Source organism: Alligator mississippiensis, chromosome 5, assembly GCF_030867095.1.
Source record: "Alligator mississippiensis isolate rAllMis1 chromosome 5, rAllMis1, whole genome shotgun sequence".
Classification (NCBI taxonomy): Eukaryota; Metazoa; Chordata; order Crocodylia; family Alligatoridae; genus Alligator; species Alligator mississippiensis.
In genome coordinates, this window is record NC_081828.1 from 67,001,003 (window position 1) to 67,021,310 (window position 20,308).

Sequence of the window (20,308 nt, forward strand, 5' to 3'; positions counted from 1 at the left end):
AAAATATTAATTCAAAGTAGACTTACTGCTCAGTAAAAATAGTGTGTCTGTAAGCCTACTTGGGAGCATGTCTACACGTCTCTTGGGAGCAGATTTGCTCCCAATGGGAGCTACCTGGTACAGGGCTGCTCCTACCATATTATGTCCCCAAGCACCCCCTGGGTGGTAGTCTGGGGGCTGGCAGGGAAGTAGGGAGCCCTAAGTCCTGGTGCTGTCTGGCTCCCAGGTAGTAGTTATAGGTAGTAACTAACTGTGCAGGAGTCTAATTTACTGCACAGTAAATGTGCACACATATAGACAATGACACTTTACTGCACAGCAGATTAGTCTAGTGTACAGTAAAGCATCCCATGTAGATATACCCTGCATAATGTTATATGTATTGAAAGTGGCGTAACAAAATGTTGAGTGTTCTGTGATTGTTAGTTCTGTCTTTTAAAGGTAACTATTCAATTTGTTTGATTTCTCGTAACTGGATTATAATGGGAGATTACAATTTTACACAATGTTTTGGTATTATGGTGCCACCTATTGAATTCTTACTAGCTACATTTTGTTCTGCTTTTATAATAAAGAAAAAATATGAAGCATGTAGCAGGTTCATGGCATAGGATCACAATATAAATCTAGTAGCAAAATAGTTCACATAAAAACAAGAAAGATAGCCCTGTTGGGCTTATCATTTGCAAAGTCATTTAATAAATAATTCTCACCATGAATCATCATGACAGTGATTTACAGTTAACAAGTCCTTCAATATAATTAGATTAAGACCATTTTTCTCCATTTTACTGAAATCTGGAGAGAATAATGGATGTGCCTGAAATGTCTAAAGGTGTCAGTGTCATCGCTGGGATTAAAATTTAGTTATTTCTTTCTCAGTCTTGTGCTCAAACCAAATGATCCCGCTTATCTTGAATTGCTGCATGTTAAAGCGTCTTTCATATATCCATCATATTTGCATTAGAGGTATTGTCTATTAAGAATTATTTCTGAACGTCAGTGACTTTTAAAAGGAATTTTACCTAAATTGGTTTGTAATTCTGTTTATTCTGTTTTTGCAGACATCAGCAGTAATTTAGTTCATATGAATGTTCACAGAAAGTATATTTTGGCTTGAGGCCAGGACATGTTTAACAGCTGAAATGAAATGAGATTCAGAAAGCTATAGTTCATGAAGTTTAGGTAATCCAGTTGAAGATAAAGAATTAATGTTATGGTACTTGAGTGAGAAGTTTTCACTGCTTAGATATGAATTTCAATAATGTAAAGACATTCAGAGACTCATGTTCGCTATTTGCTCACATACAGCTTCCAACCCAGTTTTATTTATTTATGTGGGTTTATACAAATGCTAATAAGATATCATCCATTTATGATAGATTTTGTAAGATCAAGAAATTTAAATAATTCGGATGAGCACTCTTACTTTTGGGTGATACTCCGTGTCTGATTTCTACATCTGTTGAATTTTCTCTCTCTCTGGTATAGCTGTGGAGTATGTAGGTAGTATTCAGCTATCAGTGGAGACGCATGCTAACTAAAGGAATGAAGCCACTAGGAAAACTCACAACTCATATATGCTAATAGTACGATGTTTGTCTCAGCATTATCATTAATGGTACATCTACACAAGATGCTACGGCTGGCTGAAGGAGCAAGGAGGTTGTCGCAGGGCACCTCGGTGCCCCTGCTCCTAGAGTGGAGAAACTGCCAGGGAGCAAGTGAGCGCGCCCTGGCCTGACATAAGGAGCCCAGCTGAGGCTGGCTCAGGTAATGAGCGCAGCTGCGGGTTGCCGGAGCAACCAAGCGGAGCCAGCTGCCTGTAGGGGGCAGGGCCTGGCCCTTATAAAGCCCAGGGCTGAGACCAGGCTGGCAGTTATCTGCCAGTAGCCGGAGAGGTAGGAGCTCCCTCGGCCGAGATATGGGAAGGAGCCTAAGTCGCAAGTACAGCTCATGATAGCCCTGGAGGCTTGAGTTATGATGATGAGTTATGGCCATGCGGCTTGCATTTGTGTTACAGCCTAGGGGCTTGTGGTTTTGCTTTGTGTTTGTGTTATTACACCCGGAGGCTTGGGTGAGGCTGTAGGGGTTGGAGGAGGCCTCAATCACAGGGACCCCAGAGAGTGTGGGGTGCCCTAGCGCCAAGAGGGCGCATTATTTTCATAGCGCCGGGGAAGGCGCAGCTCGCACGCCAGGGCGTGAGCAGCTGGCGGCGAGGAGCGCGGCCAGTGGGTTGCGGGCGCAACCCGTAGGTTGCGGACAGGGACCTAGACCCCGGATTGCGTGTGGGGGAACATAGACCCTGGCCCCAGGAAAGGGGCAATATTATTGAGTAGCCCAGTGTGGGCCCGGCGAACCCCAAAGAGGGGGAGCGCCATTGTATGTTATTGAGTAGCCCAGTGTGGGCATGGCGAGCCCCAAAGAGGGGAGAAGGGCCATTACTGAGGAGCCCTAGAGGGGCCATATCAAGGAGCCTGAGATGGGCATAGCGAGCCCGGCCGCAGGCTAGTGCGGTAACACCCCTCAGACTGAGGCAGGGCACTGCAGTTGCCCCGAGAAGACAGGGAGTAGCAGCGCGGTAAGTCAGGGTCAGAGAGGGTGCCCGTGCGGTTGGCCCTTAGGACCGGAGGCCCGCTAGGGAGTCCCTGAGTGGGGACCGTACCATCAGGGGAGGCCCAGCGGGAGGCTGGGCACGAGAGAGACAGACCGGACAACGTCTATTACATCTACGAGGCTTGGGGCGTGGTATCAGGGGAGGTAGGAGCCACACATAGCCCATAAGGCTGGGGCGCTTGGGTAGCGCCATTGAACGGGGAGACCCACGAGGGGTCCAGGAGCTTACGTGCCCGAGGAAACACAAGGCAGCCTCCCTATTACATATTCCATCAAGACGTGGCGGGCGAGAATGGAGGGTGCCCTCGGGCCGAAGTAGCGCGGTGAGAGGGCCTCAAGGAGATCACGGCCCTCCGCGAGGACCCCGCCGTGACAGAGGTGTTCATGGGAAGCCCCATGTGGAGGGTTAGCCCAGCATGATGGCTCATGGACTGGGATCTGCATGCCATTAGCTGCGCAGGAAGCCACACATGAAGGCATGGAGACATGTACCATTAGGCCAAGCGGGCTCTGTGCCTCCATGTGTGGCTTCTTGCTGGAGTGCTGGAAGCCCCATGTGGAGGCACAGAGCCCACCCAGCATGATGGCTTACAGCTTCCAGCCCACGCACCATTGGGTTGGGCCAGCCAGCTCTGTGCCTCCGTGTAGGGCTTCTAGTACCCCAGTGGGAAGCCGCACATGAAGGCACATAGGTATTTAGAATTTATTTTATTATAGTGATTGAGGCACTGGTAAGCTTCCAAATTGCTTTAAAACTATAAATATATCAATAAAATATTGTGTTCAGCTGATACCTATATATATAGGGGCCTTTTATTTTAATCACAGATTTGGGGATTTTAATCACAGAATTTTTTTTTTTTTTTTTTTTTTTTTTTTTTACCAGAGAATTTGCATTTCTTTTATCAGAGAACACCAGGATCTCTGCTTATCAAGTTGATATAGACAGATTATTTCAAGTCCCCGGAAGTCTGCTCATGTTGAGCCGCTGTGTCAAAAATGAGAGACTGAGTTTTGACTCTGGCAGGTCAGCTGGTCAACTGCACATGTATCCCTTATGTTATATTAGTATTCCATTTAACTTCTGATGGTTGTGCCTGAAGCTTTGTTTTAAAGGGTTGAAAGAGTCCACGTTCAAAGTGTTAAAAATATCATAATTATGAAGTATCATGGCAAGAGAGTAAAGGTGAGATAATAAAAAGTAAGACACTAGTTGAGAAAAGGTGAAAGCAATGAGGAAAATGTTATGGACTTGGTAAATAGAAAAGCACTAGCAGAAGGAGAGAAAGAGCTGCTAATGAAGAAATATTGCAGGTGTGAAGGCTTCCTGTTTACTGAAAACATGGCAGCCATAACAGAATGAAGGAAATGTAATAAGGTACCAGGGGTTCTTTTCCTATGTATTATAGGACTTCTGTTGAGAGAGGGGAAGCTTCTGGAAGAAACTTATGGTAAAAATGAGGAAGAGACGCAAATATTAAGAGAATTCTGTGACTGTAAGGGCACATCCTTGTGGCACCTCAAAGGCTTTTGAGGCACTGTAAAATGCACCTCACATATGTGATTTGGTTCTCTGCATTGAATATTTGCAGCCAGGAGCCATATTTAAGTACCAATATAAAAAAACAACAAGTGGACTAAAAAAAAGTGGCGTGGAGCATGTGGCAGCAGCATGTACCAACTGAAACCAGAGTCTAACTGACCAGAGCCACACTCTGGCTACCAACCATGGTCTGCATGTCTGGATTGCTGCCACTGCACCCCTGTGGAGTAGATTAATTAACTCCACAGTAAATGTAGCAAGTCTACATGTATTTAGACTTAGTCTACAGCCTTATTAGGCTGGTGTAAACTCTGCAGCAGCACACATGTAGATGATAACCTGGCTGGCTGGGGCACAAGAGTGCTTCAGTGTAGGGCTGCCTGCTGCCCCTAGGCCCAGAATGGAGCACCCACATGCCCCAGCCAGCCCCTCTTCAGCATGTTGAGCCGGGGGGAGCTGCCCAAGGCTGGCAGGCTAACCCCCGGTGTTTCAACCCAGCTCAATGTGCTCAATGTGTATTTATTCTCCCTTTAACATGACTTGCTCGGACAGATAAAGCCATTTATTTCTATCTCCCATATTAACCATAAAGCTGAAAGAAGCCTGACAGAAGGATTCTGGGTGGACCATTTGGGGCCCCATTTGGTGATGTTTGGCAGACAAGGAAGGCTTGCAAAGAAACAGGAATCACTGTAAATGGGAAAGAAATGTGCAGCTCGGCTGTGGAAATGAAGTGAAAATCGAAATGTATGCAATGTAGTGGCTCACCATGACTTGAAAAAAGAGGTAGAGTTGAGGGGAACTGCAGTCAATGAGCACTACCATATATTTTATTTAGATGGGCTGCACTAACCTATCCTTGTGGTAGGTTGCCATCAGCATGGATAACAGGGAAAGATTTAAAAGCGAAATATGCAGACATGATATGGAGATTGTGTGGAGGGTAAGAGATGTTCTATATAGGTAGGATATGGGAAGAAATGCCCACAGGAGAAGTGCAGGAGGGAGGAATCAGTGGAACATGTATTTTGGGAATTTGACTTTGCATGGGAGGTTTGGAGGGAGGCACAGAGATTTTTACAAATTTTAGAAGTGAATGGTAAGATAAATTTTGGGAGTGTGATACATGGGTTGGTTAAGAAAGGATGGAAAGAAGGGAAGATATGGGCATTGGTGATCTGTGTTAATGCAGCACTCTGGAAAGTGAGGAACTTGCTGATCATGAAGGGAATAGATTTTACTACAAAGCAGGGTGTACAGCTAATCATGTTTGAGGTCAGATATTGCATGCAAAGGGATGATGATGAGGAAGATGAGAGTAAGAGTGAGAAGAAGTGGAGGAAAGATAAATAAAAATACCTGTTCACCTTAGGAGTGTCTGAAATAGTGGGGTAAGAGAGAGGGTAGGGTAGGAGGGGGAATAGTGGTGGGGCAAAATAATGTTGTTATTGTAAACTATTGAGAGATGAGGAGGAGTTAATACATTATGAGGTTTGTTAGATGATGTAATGGTTTGATATTTGTAAATATGTATTAGAAATTTTGGATTTTTTAAAATAAAAAGTTGAGTTTAATAATTATAAAAAAGAGGTTCCCATCAATATATCAAATGTAGCATTTTTGGCACCAAGAGGAGGGTGTCAGGGCTGGCTCTGGCCTTCCCAGTGCCAGCCTGATATTGTGGTATCTCCAGGTCTGGTGTCTGTTGCCTGTGGGGTGGGAAAAACACCCACCCATTTATTTTTTTATTTTTATTATTATTTTTTTTTTTTAAGGGCCACACGCACACAATAAAGGTTTTCATTGGCATTTCAGCCTTTTTGGCTAAGTTCAGATGTAGCTTTTGTTCCCAAGGACAGGGTGTCAAGGCTGGCTGTGGTCCTCCCAATGCCAGGCTGGTATTGTAGTACCTCCAGTGCCAGTTCCCTGTGGATGGAACACACATCCATTTTTTAGGGGACCCACACCCACATTCCCATTGCTTTGTTTTCTCATTATGGGCCATGCATTTTATAGTCATGCTTAGTATTGGCTGCATTTAATCAACTTCATACTTGGCTTCCATTACTGAGCACATGCTGCTTTTGGCAACAGCTCAAAGATAGTGTATTTAGTGAGGTTTCCTTGTGTGTGAATGTAAGACAAGGGAATTTCCCCCCATACTGACTGGGGGAGATAATCTCATCTTGTATTTGACTAAATATGGTATATAGCTTGATTTTTCAGAGGTTCAGAGAAGTCCTTAGGTCCTCCTGAAATCAGCAAGTATACTTGGGTGCTCAACATTTTTGGAAATTGGGGTATTTGCTACTCTTTTGAAAAATGTAGAACAGTGCCTACAATGAGTCACCTATGGCTTGGAAATGTTTGCCTTTTGTGGATCATCTATCAATGGAACTTAGCTTGGTTTCAATCATTTTTGATCCATAAATTTATGGGTCTTTGTGTAGCAATAAGATCTTTGCAAAAGTGGTTAAGAATAAACAGTTCATCTAAAGGTTCTCTCCCTGTACTCATTATTAACTCTCTAAATGAAAATACTTGAATCTTCCTTAAAGTGTTGTTCTGACCCTAATTAAGTAAGGAGTGATCTGAAAACAACTTTTTATTCCAGAATTGTCAGCAGAAAAAACAAAATCCCATATTGAATCTGATTGAACCTTAAAGGAAATGAAGTATGAACTTTGTGGGTGTTTCCTATCTCTGTAATGAGAAGATCCAGATGTCTAAATGCAGACTTACTTGAGATTTTAGGAGTATTTAGAACTGGATCAGAGCTTTGAGGCTTAATCTATTTTTTGTAAAATGCCGATTTGCTCTTGATCGCCTTTTCTCTCCAATTAATTAGTGACAATTTCTCCCTTAGTTAATAATGTTATCCTCTGTTCATCAGTACATCATGCAGTGTATTATTCTGAATAGCCTATTTTTTTTTATATATTACTGTGTTGATTTGAATGATTCTAAAGATGTATGCTATATGCTATTATTGTTATAAAAGATGTTAATAAAATGTTAATAATAACATAGAAGTTATCCACTCATTCAATTCTGGAGTAAGCAACAATTCTGGCTTATAAAGAAGCAGTCAGTAGATCTTTTTTTATTTAACCTGTACTTTTAGCTATGTATAAAATTCAGTGGATAATGTGTTTTCCCTATTGTACAGCAGGAGAAACAGACAAAGGAAGTGTAAATGCTACTTTTCATAATATCACTTCACCTTCACCCACGCACCTTTCACCCACCCACTCCAAATCATCCTCACCTGCAAGCATCATTGAAGGTAAAAGTGAAAACTGGGACACATCTTTCATTGTCACCTTATTGTTTTACCTTATTGTTTCAGCTGCACTAACATTCCGAAGTCAAAACTATCACAGTTGCTTATGAAAACAGGTTTGTTTCAGGGGGGAAAATATTTAGTTAAATTTGGAAAACATTTCTCATCATATACTTGGTATGTTTAGGTCCTGATAGTTACTTACATTAAAATTCCATTACAGGAATGGAGCATAATATATTAAGTCTTTAAGTAGAGGTAATACAAACTCATTTTTAAGTCCAATGTGATTCTCTTTAAAGAATTATGGGCTGCATTCTTAAATTCTCTGTTATCAGGCATCTACTATTAATAGTATTTGTAGAATATTTCTTTTTGCATAAGTGCCTACATAGATATATACTTTAAACTAACCAAATAATAGTGTGTCATGGAGAGTAACAAAAATTATTAGAATCATTCTCAAGAAGCATGACTTATAAGGAAAGGCTGAAAGAGCTAGAGTTATTTAGGCAGGAGAGCGGCTGACAGATGTTTGCAAAAAATTCTGTACTGGAAGAAGCAGTACTTTAGTTTGACCTTGCTCTGCAGCATCTATATACAGGTCAGTCACATCTTATGCGGGGGTTAGGTGCTGAAGTCAGCACGTAAGGTGAAAATTGTGTAAGGCAAAAACTGGTGACTATACGCGGGGCAGGAGTTCACACGCGGCGCTGTGCTTAGAGCTGTGCGGCCAGCGGCAGCGGCACAGCGCAGGGTGGTGGTGGGGGTGGCTGTGCACCGCCCGGCCACCACCACGCTGATGCTGAGCACAGCTCCATGGTGACAGCGGGAGGTTTTGGAGGCAGTGGCTGTCACTGCCATAATGGGCCTCCAGGTAAGCGGCAGCGCTGCGTACAAACTCAGCCCTGCCCCCCCCTCCCACCCTGCGTATAGTTGAATTTGCGTAAATTAAATGCACGTATGATGTGACTGACCTGTAGATCGGATTCTTCCATGGGGCTTTTTGGCACTTTTATCTAAAGCTGATTCAATCAGCTATTAATTAAAAGAGCCAAAAAAGCCCTGCTAAAGCACCTGATCTGTACAGAAGTTGGGTGAACTGGGTTGAACTAAAGCAATGCCCCTTTTGGTCGTGTGCTGGGCTCAGTGTGGAGGTGCACCAAGTTTAAAGCAAAATGCCACTGAGTGGGGGGGGGGGGGGGGGGGTTACATCTGTAAGCTGCTGAGAAGAGAAGACTGAGTTGAAGGATTTGATAAATGTCTTCAAATACCTGAATGGTGATTACAAAGAGAAGGAAAGTGTTAGCTATAGTCCAAATGCAGCAGAACCCCTATATCTAGTAGTCTGTAAGGACTGTATAGTACTATACTTTTGTCCAAAATGGAAAACCTTTATTTATTACTGGAAAATATGGCTTTAGGAATGTCAGGGCTATGCATCACATTTTACAACATGGTTGAATAATACAAATTTTAGTACTGCTAGATATGGGTTCTGCTACCTTTCTTTGGACAATAGCTAAAAGTTTCTTTTGTTAGTGACCACAACTGAGGGAGGTCTTCATAAAATAGATATTTTCAAAGGGGTCTTAAAAGTACAAGATATTGGTGTCTCCTACCTGTCAATAAATCATTTTTTATTCATGTATCAATTTTATTATATTGTCGTTAGCAATCTTTATCAATAGATTCTCAACTTGTGAAAATCAGCATAACTCATGTGCCAGTGAGGATACAGTGATTTTTACCATCTAATGATATATCTTGGATTGTGTACATTAAGTACACAAAATTGTGTACTTTGTGTACAAAATTGTGATTGTGTACATTAAAAAATGAAATGTTACTAATACGTTCAAGCTGTAATTGAAAAAAACAAAGTATAGATATTAAGTTACATTACAAAGTGACAGGCTGTATAACAAGATGCAACAACTTTATTGAAGATTATTTTTTCAGTTTCTTGCTAACCTCATTCCTGATATACATGCTTCTAGATCACAAAGAACATTTAAAGCACCTTGAGAATGATTGATAATTCAGATGACTCACATCCTTTCTGAATGGGTGGCATTAAAGGGCCTACAGCGGGTATGCTCTTTGTATAGTACAAATTAGTCCACAGATTTCAGTAGGAATATTCAGGTGTTAGGTGTAAGTTATGCATGACTTGATTTACAAAGGGAAGAATAGGAGGAAGCCATGTGCCTATTTTTGATTTGATGTATATAGGTATTTCATGGATAAAGCACTTCTTTTATTTATATTGATTTAGATGTCTTAGATGCTTAATTCTTTAAAATTCCCAGGGAGTGACTGTTCTATGTTTGTACAGAGGCCAGCACAATATGGCAATGCCCTGCAGATGTGACTGTGATACAAATAGTAGAATACAGAAGGACCTGAAATATATAAGCTAGTCTAAACAGATAATATGTTAATAATTTATTTATTTTTTTTATTAATTCCTGGTAGTGTTTTACATTTATTTTACCTTAAAATTGTTAGATATTTAACAATATTTATAGATTCATAGATGTTAGGGTCGGAAGGGACCTCAATAGATCATCAAGTCCGACCCCCTGCATAAGCAGGAAAGAGTGCTGGGTCTAGATGACCCCAGCTAGATACTCGTCTAACCTCCTCTTGAAGACCCCCAGGGTAGGGGAGAGCACCACCTCCCTTGGGAGCCCGTTCCAGACCTTGGCCACTCGAACTGTGAAGAAGTTCTTCCTTATGTCCAGTCTAAATCTGCTCTCTACTAGCTTGTGGCCATTGTTTCTTGTAACCCCCGGGGGCGCCTTGGTAAATAAATCCTCACCAATTCCCTTCTGTGCCCCCGTGATGAACTTATAGGCAGCTACAAGGTCGCCTCTCAACCTTCACTTGCGGTCTCAACCTTCCCTTGCGGTTTTTTATCAGAGAGCCTACAGAAAAAAAGGGGAAAAAGCATCTTTTTCGACTCGATTGTAAGCCTTCTGGATTGTTGGTTGTAGCCGTGTTGGTCTAAGGACATAGGAAGACAAGGTTCTTTGGGTAGATGTGATATATTTTTTAGACTTACTAAATGATTGGAAAATTGTTCTTTGCAAAGTACCCAGGAGAGCACACAAAACACCACCAGACTCTCCCTATGCCTGAAGAAAGGTGTTTGTGCTTGAAAGCTTGCAAAGAACAACTTTTTCCAACAATTTATTTAATCTAATAAAAGATATCACATCTACTTCTAAGCCTTCTGGAATTCTTCCACTCAATGGGAAAGATCTTAGAAAAGTTTATTAAAGAGGCCATCCTTAATGGACTGGCTGACGCCAACATCTTAAGGGATAGCCAACACAGGTTTGCTGTGGGCTTGACCAATCTCATTTCCTTCTATGACCAGGTGACCTATCACCTGGACAAGGGAGAAAAGATTGATGTCATATATCTTGACTTCAAAAAAGCCTTCGATCTGGTGTCCCATGATCACCTCTTGGTGAAGCTGGCCAATTATCGCCTTGGGTCCACCATGATCCACTGGCTGGAAAATTGGCTCCGTGGTCGGACCCAGAAGGTAGTAATTGATGGAAGTCTCTCATCATGGTGTCCTGTGACCAGTGGGGTCCCCCAAGGCTCTGTCTGTGGACCCATACTGTTCAACATCTTCATTAACGATGTGGACACTGGAGTCAGAAGCGGACTGGCCAAGTTCGCCGATGACACCAAACTTTGGGGCAAAGCATCCACACCAGAAGATAAACGGGTGATCCAGGCTGACCTGGACAGGCTCAGCAAGTGGGCGGATGAGAATCTGATGGTGTTCAACGCCGATAAATGCAAGGTTCTCCACCTTGGGAAGAAAAACCCGCAGCATCCTTATAGGCTCGGCAGTGCTATGTTGGCTAGCACTATGGAAGAAAGAGACTTGGGGGTCATCATTGACCACAAGATGAACATGAGCCTGCAGTGCGATGCTGCGGCTAGTAAAGCTACCAAAACTCTGGCTTGCATCCATAGATGCTTCTCAAGCAAATCCCGGGACGTCATTCTCCCCTTATACTCAGCCTTGGTGAGGCTGCAGCTGGAGTCCTGCGTCCAGTTTTGGGCTCCACAATTCAAAAAGGATGTGGAGAAGCTTGAGAGAGTCCAGAGAAGAGCCACGCGCATGATCAGAGGTCAGGGAAGCAGACCCTGCGATGACAGGCTGAGAGCCCTGGGGCTCTTTAGCCTGGAAAAGCGCAGGCTCAGGGGTGATCTGATGGCCACCTACAAGTTTATCAGGGGTGACCACCAGTATCTGGGGGAACATTTGTTCACCAGAGCGCTCCTAGGGATGATGGCTAGGTCGAACAGTCATAAGCTACTACAAGACCGTTTCAGGCTGGACATAAGGAAGAATTTCTTTACTGTCCGAGCCCCCAAGGTCTGGAACAGCCTGCCACCGGAGGTGGTTCAAGCACCTACATTGAACACCTTCAAGAGCAAACTGGATGCTTATCTTGCTGGGATCCTTATGACCCCAGCTGACTTCCTGCCCTTTGGGCAGGGGGCTGGACTCGATGATCTTCCGAGGTCCCTTCCAGCGCTAATGTCTATGAAGTCTATGAATTTAGTAGGTTGGGACCAATCAAAAACCATAATATATAACTTTACATAATATGTAAGTGTAATATAGGGTAAAAAGTAGACTACAATTCCCAACTACAAAAATGGAAGTGTAACATAATCTTCTTTTAAAATTGTTTTTTTTTTAATGCATTTGTTCATTGCCATAGAGCTTGGCTGGCTACCATCTGAACTTGGGATGATATTTAAACAAAAACAGACCTAGATTTTGTTGTTCTTACTAAATTAATTTAAATACTTACTTCACTGGGACTACTCCTGTATTCGTGTCCTGAGCAGGGGTAATCAAATATGGCCCTAGTTCAAAATCAAATTTTGAATAGGTCAAATTATATTTTGTCAAATCTAGTTTATAACTGCCTAACTTTAGTTCATAGGTTGAATGCCTAACAATATAAAAAATATATCTAGATATCAGGGTAAGTCAAAAAACAATCAGTATAAGTCTGGGGAGGAAACGCCAATTCTCCTCTCCCAACTAAGAACTGAAAGTATGGCATTAATGATGATGAATGGATTTCCAATTGTTTTAAATTAGCATACTTGCTTTGACTTCAGTGGACATATGATAATTTACGTCATCTGAGGATCTGACTTATTCCATTATATTGTAACTTGTTAATGTTAAAAGGATATACTTAGTTTTTATTGCCAAATTGAATCAAATATTAACTAATGCTTCTAAACAAATGAAAATATATAAAAACGATATTGCAAAGTGACAGGTAGCAACCTTTTACCATTTACATATCTGATCTATCAGTTTCCAGTTCTCAGACTTTAAGTTTTGTAGAGCAGTGGCACACTTTTGAAACATGTTCAGAGCCTTTGATGACATGTAAACAGTGGGATGGGTATTAGATTATTTCCTAATGAACAACAGCCACTAAGGAGTTTACTGTGTGCATTGTTCTTGTACCTTGCAAGTGAACTCATTGTGTTTAATGGGACTACTCAAATGCTTAAAATTAAATGCATGCTTACATTTCCTGTTGAATTAAGATGCAAAAGCAAAAAATTGTTTGCTGAATCAGGATTGATTGATTTTTAATGTATGGACTCAAAAGTGCTTAATCTTCTTTTGACATTTACCCCTTATTTTATCTCTTTTAGGTCAAGCTGAAATGTCTACTACACCTAGTAAGACAACTCTCTTCTTTTTTTCATTACAGCACTACCTTACTTCTTAGTGAAATTAGCTTGTATTATATTGTTGTTAATTACTAATAAGACAGTTAATTTAGTTTTATCTTCTGGAATGTTTAATATCTTTACATTTAGAACACTGAAAATGTGGAATGAAAATAACATGAATCAATTTATAAAGAAGGGACAGATGAATAAGTTTTCTTGTTTCTGAATGTGTAATAAGTATTTCACAGATACTGCATTATTCATTAGACAATAAGCTCTTCAGGTAAGGATTTTTTTTATATGTTTGTACATCATATAAGACAACAAAGTCCTGGCCTCTAAGCAGAAATGTAATATATGTAATTAATACTAGAGCATGGTAGGTTCTGAAATGACATCTACTACAATACATAGCAAAATGCTCATAGTTACTTGGTTTTGTTATAATGTTGGATAGTATTTTCACATTTTTCTTCCCTCAAACTTTTACCAAGGTTTACAAAATAATTCAAGAAAATTAATTACATTTTAATTTAAACTTCTAACAACTGTGATCCTAAGTTCACTCAGATCAATCCATTTTACCACTCAAATTAGTAGCATAAAATCACATTAAAATTTTAGTAGGAGTAATATTAATACAACATAGAAATTCGATTAACACATTTTAAGAGGAGTAACTACAAAACCTAAAAAATTAATATAATCTTAAATTGGCTGTTTTTGGAATCATACTGTGACAGACTTGTATTTGAACCTTTGAATGATGTTTTAACAATATCACACTATGTGTAGTCCCCCTTACTCATTTTGATTCATGTTTACTGCATTGTGAATAAGTATATCAGAATCTAATCTGTATTGTATATCTTACATAATGTCTGATTTCACCAAGGCTATTGTAGGTTGTTCCTTGGGAGCTCACCAATATCATTAGTACAGTTAGTGATGTTTTCTATGCACCATATTATTCTGATGATTCCTTTCCCTCCATCACTGATGATAGGAAACTCAAGTTCCAAATTTTCTATAGTCTTTTATTTACACTTGTATCTTAAAAAGAATATATCTACTTCACAGCTGACTTAAGATATATGTACACCATACAAAGTGCTTTGCCAACTCATCAATCCCAAAGGACATCTTAGTATGATTTTGGTGTCCTGAGGTCATATTTCTTTTAAATCATGCATGGATTGAAAGGTTATAGTCTTGTCTCAAACATGAGGGAAGAAAACTTTTCTCTTTACAAGTGCCACCTGTTTCCCTAACATTCTAGAAAATTTCAGTTATTCCCACATTTATTCCCCCTATAAGGGGCATGCATTAAAAAATGCAAGGTGTTGTGTATACTGAATGTTTCTTAATTCTGCCACTCTTTGGGTTTTGTGCACTTGAGCAAATCACTTAACTAATTGCATAGATGTCTCTAATAGGATTTAAGAAGCAATTTTGACTTAATGATTTTGCTCAGATATGACTGGACAAATTGTCTTACTAGCTTTAAATGAGCTTTAGATAAGTTCATACTTGTTTTTTTTTAATGATTGTTAAAAATAAATTATTTTGTGCATGGCACCCATTGGGTACATACACAAGTACAAAGGGCATTTGTACACATGCTTGTGCCAGAGCTCTGGGTGCTTTTAAAAGCACACGGTGCTGTGGCGCATGCATTTTTATAAAGAGCAAAATGCGCGTTAGCACTGAGAAAATAGCACACTTTTAAACTAAAAGACATTGAAAGTGTTTTAGTTCAAAAGCTCACCACCACCATTTTCTCAGCATTGACATGCATTTCACCATTTATACAAATGCATGTGACACAGCTCTGGGTGTGCCAGCTTGTATGCAGAGCAGACTTGATTAATCTGGTGTGAAGTAGCTGTCAAATAGATGAATTGAGTCTGCTTTGACAAAATCCAGCACATCAGAGCAGGCAAATGTATGTGTATAAATGCCCTAACTTTCTGACAGTTGACTTAACTTTTTCAAGTTGACTTAATTGCTAGAGCATAAGCACATATAGGGAGCACAGTTGACTTAAATGTGGTGCAAGATCATACAGCTCCAAGGTGTATCATCTTGAGTTGCATTATTTAAGTTGACTCTAAGTGCAAGGTGTCAAGGAGCTGTGTGTGTGTGTGTGTGTGTGTGTGTGTGTGTGTGTGTATGCTTCAATGTGGCTTAACTTAAATCATCTTAGTTAAGGCAACTTTAAGTCACTTTATTTTAAGTTGACTTAGTACGTGTGTACGCACCCAACTACTTCACAAAATAGATGGCACATTCTGCCTTATCCTGATACCACTGAAGCTAAATGGAAGTTTCACCTTTGACTTCAGCAAGAGAAGTCAGTTAATAAGAACAGAGCACTCAGAACTTTAGGTGCTGAGCTTGTAAAAGCTTTATATTTCCAATAACTTTGCTTACATTGTATTTTTCTATTTTTGCCAGTTGTTTTTTATGCTACAAACTAAATACAATTGATTGCCCACCAAAATAAAGGAAGAGCTAATACTGTATAACCATGCATCTTATAGGGTATGCCTGTACTTTACTCAGAGGTCTGACATCCCCAAGCTGCCTTTAAGCCATGTAGCTCAGGGAGTGATAGCAGTGTAGGTGCATTTAGCACAAGGCTGAACACAGAATAATTGCTTATTTACCCAGTGTCTGTGATTGGTTTTACACCTTATGCTTTTCTTCATGCTCCCATGACTATACTGTTACTGATAACCAGGCTAGCTACTTCAAGGTGAGCTCAAGTATGTTTATGACCTGAAGTCAGACCTCAATTCCCTTCCTTTTAGTACTTTTTTCCAAGTACAGCAACTTAATTTACATGGCACTATCATTTTCTGCATATAGTATATTGGGAAACATTAACAAAAATAATTGTACTTCCTTGCTACAGGTATCATGTCAACACGCAGCTCATATACTACCACTCATGCAGACTCAAGCTCTTCATTTGGAACCAGCAATCAGACACTCAGCAGCTCTGCTGCCCTTACCGCACACACTTCTGCTACCACCATACATAAATCATCAGGTTTGCTGTATTCCTTTAGATGTCCCAGGTTGTCAGTAGTCCTGTCTTGATTTGTTCATGGGGAGGAGTTCTATATGGGTTGAGAGTGGAGTAATTCTTAAAACAGCTCTTCCTCAGCAAAGCATGACCGTGTTAATACATGGCACAATTAATGCCCAAAAAATGGGCTTCTGCATTTTATTTCCAGATTGTATCTTATGGCTTGATCTTGCATTCATTTTTCTCACAAGTCTCCTAGGCATTCAACAACAATTTTGCAAGAGCAAGGATTGCAGAAGTGAGCCCATAAAAAAACTGAATAGAATTAGTAGTTTCTAATTAAAATGTGGTATCTATAGTACTTTGAGATTATAGTTCTGATCATACAAGCACTTGGAGGTGAGAAAAATGGTTCCTATGGAAGTAAGTTTGGCAGAGTTTGCAGATTTTTGGTACTATGGTAAGGAATAAGAATTATTATTTTTCCTAATTTGAGAGAAGGACAAATTATGAAGCCATTATGATGGCTGAATTCCAATTGATTTAGTTAGAATTTTTGTCTCACTAATGATGTCAGGATTTAATATATTATGTGGACATCTGAGGTTATTTTAAATTACAGTTAATATTTTTGGTTTTCTAAATGAAAAGACTAATAAAGCCTTATTTATGACTCTGTCCTTCATCTGTTGTGATAAGATATCAACAACAACAAAAAAACCCAACAGGAAAGATACACTTTTAATACGAACACACAGACAAGCGGAGAGAATCTCTTAATAGTATTTTGTTCTGTTCATTTCCTTGCAGATTATTCTAATCCATCACCCTTGCATGCCTCCACGTTACCATCCACGACTCTTACTCCATCCAGCAATTCAACAAACATTTCTCAGTCTTCTGCAGACATCTCACATTCCATGGCTACAACTGCTTCCAGTCTCACAATAGGTGACAGACCTGCACACAGTTATACCTCATGCATGTGAAATGTCAGAGCCTAAAGTGGCTTTATCTTTGAAAAATAATAAAAATATGTTTTGTCACAGATTCAACTGAAAAAACTAATTTTTTTTCCAGGCTGCTTACTATTGTCAATTTGATAGTTAAATTTTATTTAAAAGTTCATATTTCCTTTATGAAAGTTATGAACAGGAAGTATTATTTGTTCTTTCATCAAAAAAAAAAATGGTGAAACCTGTTTTTATACTTCAATAAATAATTATCTTCCAAGTAATTGGATTCTATTTATTTAGTAGATATCATGATTGATACACTCTCTATTCTATAATTCTGACTATGTCCTAGCTAGATATTCCAATTTTGATGAAAGAGTAATATCACTCATATCTTTAATACCATATCAATAAGAGAAATAATTTAGCTTGTGCATATGGAACTATAGGTTGTAAAACATATAATGGGAAGTTATAACTTATAATCAATTATGCAAACAGATATAAAATACATGCTGGGCATGTCTACACATGAATTTATGCGTGCCTAAACTTAATGCACCTTAGCCTAAGGCGCATTAAAGTGATTTAGATGTGTGGCTACACATGCACACCTTAAGGAACCTGAATGCGGATTGCTGACTGAATGCATTGGCAACCTGCCCTGGGCAGCACCCTGGATAGTCCACAGGAGTCCATGGCAGCATAGCTGAGCAGTGCAGCCCAGTGCTGGCCAAGGGAGTGAGAGTCTCCAGTTCTCCCAGATGTGATTGGCTCAGACCTGGACCTGGCCCTAGCTCCGGCCCTAACTCCCTCCCCATGTTCCTGCCTCCCTAGCATTGGATGACAGCAAGCTGGAGCCAAGCCTGTGGTGTTCTGCACTGCTGCTGGATACCATCAAGAAGAAGACACGGCGAGTGCTGTTCTGCAAGGTGCAAACACTGGAGCTGGAGTGCCAGTTCCAGCAGCAGCAGTACCTGTCAGCGTGCTGACTGACATGGAACTAAGTTGGCAGAGAAGGCACGAGGGCTCCTGTCAGAGCATAAGAGAGAGGCCTCCTGCAGCTCCCTGGGGGGGAGAAGAGGGCAGCGCAGCACAGACGGGGCTTTTGCTAGTGGCTCTCCCATGCCTTGGAGCAGATTTGCTGGCCAAGCAATGCAGCCCTGCAGGAGTAGGATGCCTTGCTTCCCACTCAGGATTCAGGCACCCTTAGAAGCCTGTTCTGGGATCCCACCTGGGACAGCAGGCAGACTGGGACTGCATCTGCCCCCAGCACCTGGCACAGCTTTCCCTGCTCCACGCACCTCTTCCCCAGGCAAGAGCCTGGCCTTCCTGCTGGACACTGCTCATCAGAGATGTGGCATGAGCTCCTGGGGCCTCTGCATGGCTCAGCCCAGGCAAGCTGGATGCAATGCAGGTGGAGGCTCAGCCATGGATCAGGCAGTCCAGAAAGAGCCTAGCCTCTGCCCACGTTGCTCCTAGCCAGCCCAGGCTGAACCATGCAGAGCCCCATGGGCAGTGTCCATCAGGGCAGCTATGCACTTTCCTGGGGAGGAGGTGGGAGAAGCAGAAAAAGCCATGCCAGGTGCTGAAACAGATGCAGTCCTGCCTGCTGTCCTGGGTGGAAGCCCCAGTGTGGGCTCCTAAGGGCACCTGAATCCCAGGCAGGCAGTGAGTCACCCCACCCCTGCAGGACTGCATTGTCTGGCCAGCAAACCCACCTCGAGTGAGAGGCAAGCAAAGGCCCTGCCCATGCTGTGTTGCCCCCTTCCCCACCAGGGAGTCACAAGGGGATCTTTCCCTTGTGCTTTGACAGGAGCCCTCACACCTCCTGCCCGCTCTGCCAACTTAGTCCCAAGTCAGTTGGCACACCTACAGGTAGTGCTGCTGCCAGAACCACCACTCCAGCTCCAGTGTGTGTGCCTTGTAGAACAGCATCCGCCGCACTTTCATCTTGGCGGCATCACAGGGACCCATGGGCTTGGCTTTCAGTCAACATAGGCTTGAGTTTGGGCTGCTCAGTCAACATAAACAGTATTAAGGCACCTTAAGGCATCTATATGTGGGTTAAGGTGCCTTAACTAATTCAACCTAAATTTTACCCACTTTATGCACAATTAGCCTAAAATTGCCATTTTTAAGTTGCATTAAGGGCACACGTGTGTAGATCCGCACCCTTAATGCACCTTAAAAATGGTTAATGAGCCTTAAAAATCATCACTTGTGGATGTGCCCACCATGACATGAACAGAAAAATGTGACTTATTCTAAACCAACTGTTTTAGCATAAAAAGGCTAATATTATTTAGAAACAAATATTTGGAGATCTCAGATAAATGTACTAACAGTTCCCCTTCCTGCAAATGATTAATATAAGCCTGTTTTCTCATGTTCTTTCCTCTTTTTACAGCACCCACTCCAACAAATGTTTCCGAAGTGGACTGTGGTAAGTTATATTTAAATGTACTCTTTTAAACCAGAAACAAACTCTCCTCATCTGATTACAATAATTGATATATAGATAGTAAATCAGCAGCTCAAATTAGCAGATATGCAAGCAGTTTATTTTGTTCTGTGAGCTTTGTTACTGTTTTGAAGGGATGTTTTTCAGTTCTACAAGCTTTTGCACAATTTTGACCAGCTTCACATTCTGCTTAGACATCTTGCTTCTGTTTTGTGACAGGAGTAACACCACCAGATGTAGAACCTGTAGTATGTCGAGGGTCTCAAAGCATATCACCTACACTGTAGTAACTGGTTCTGTGAATGCTCTTATGCAATGGTAGATGAAAGCTAAGCTTTTCCACGGAGGGGCAAGCTACCATGGATGAGCTTTCATTTGTTATGGACTATATATTTTCATTTTTCATAGACTATGTATAAAGGTGTATAGAAAGATAGTTATCACAAGAGTAGCTGATACACTGCAAATCCATGCTTGTGGTAATTTATTTATATTCACATGCCCTTAGATTCTTGCTTTAATTATCTTTTATATCCCAAAAGAAATAAAATTCTACAGATGATACAGAACAATTGATTAAAAACAAATAAAGCCTTACTTTTGTGCTCATAGTGAGGGCATGCTGGGGTGGGGGTGAACTGGAAACTGAACAGCAACAAACAAGCAAAGT

At 41.1% G+C, this 20,308-nt stretch overlaps 1 protein-coding gene across 3 annotated transcripts in view; it reads left to right on the forward strand.

Moving 5' to 3' along the window:
- The window catches only part of PTPRC (protein tyrosine phosphatase receptor type C), a 140,778-nt gene that overhangs the window by 36,043 nt on the left and 84,427 nt on the right, over positions 1-20,308 (forward strand). The window contains exons 3-5 of one of the 3 annotated variants that reach the window (XM_059728438.1): positions 13,164-13,190; positions 17,029-17,169; positions 19,585-19,620. In XM_059728438.1, the coding sequence (XP_059584421.1) occupies positions 13,164-13,190; positions 17,029-17,169; positions 19,585-19,620 (204 nt within the window). Of the gene's footprint in view, positions 1-13,163; positions 13,191-16,091; positions 16,240-17,028; positions 17,170-19,584; positions 19,621-20,308 lie in introns of those variants that run through there. The other 2 variants (XM_059728437.1, XM_059728439.1) reach the window with 2 other exon arrangements.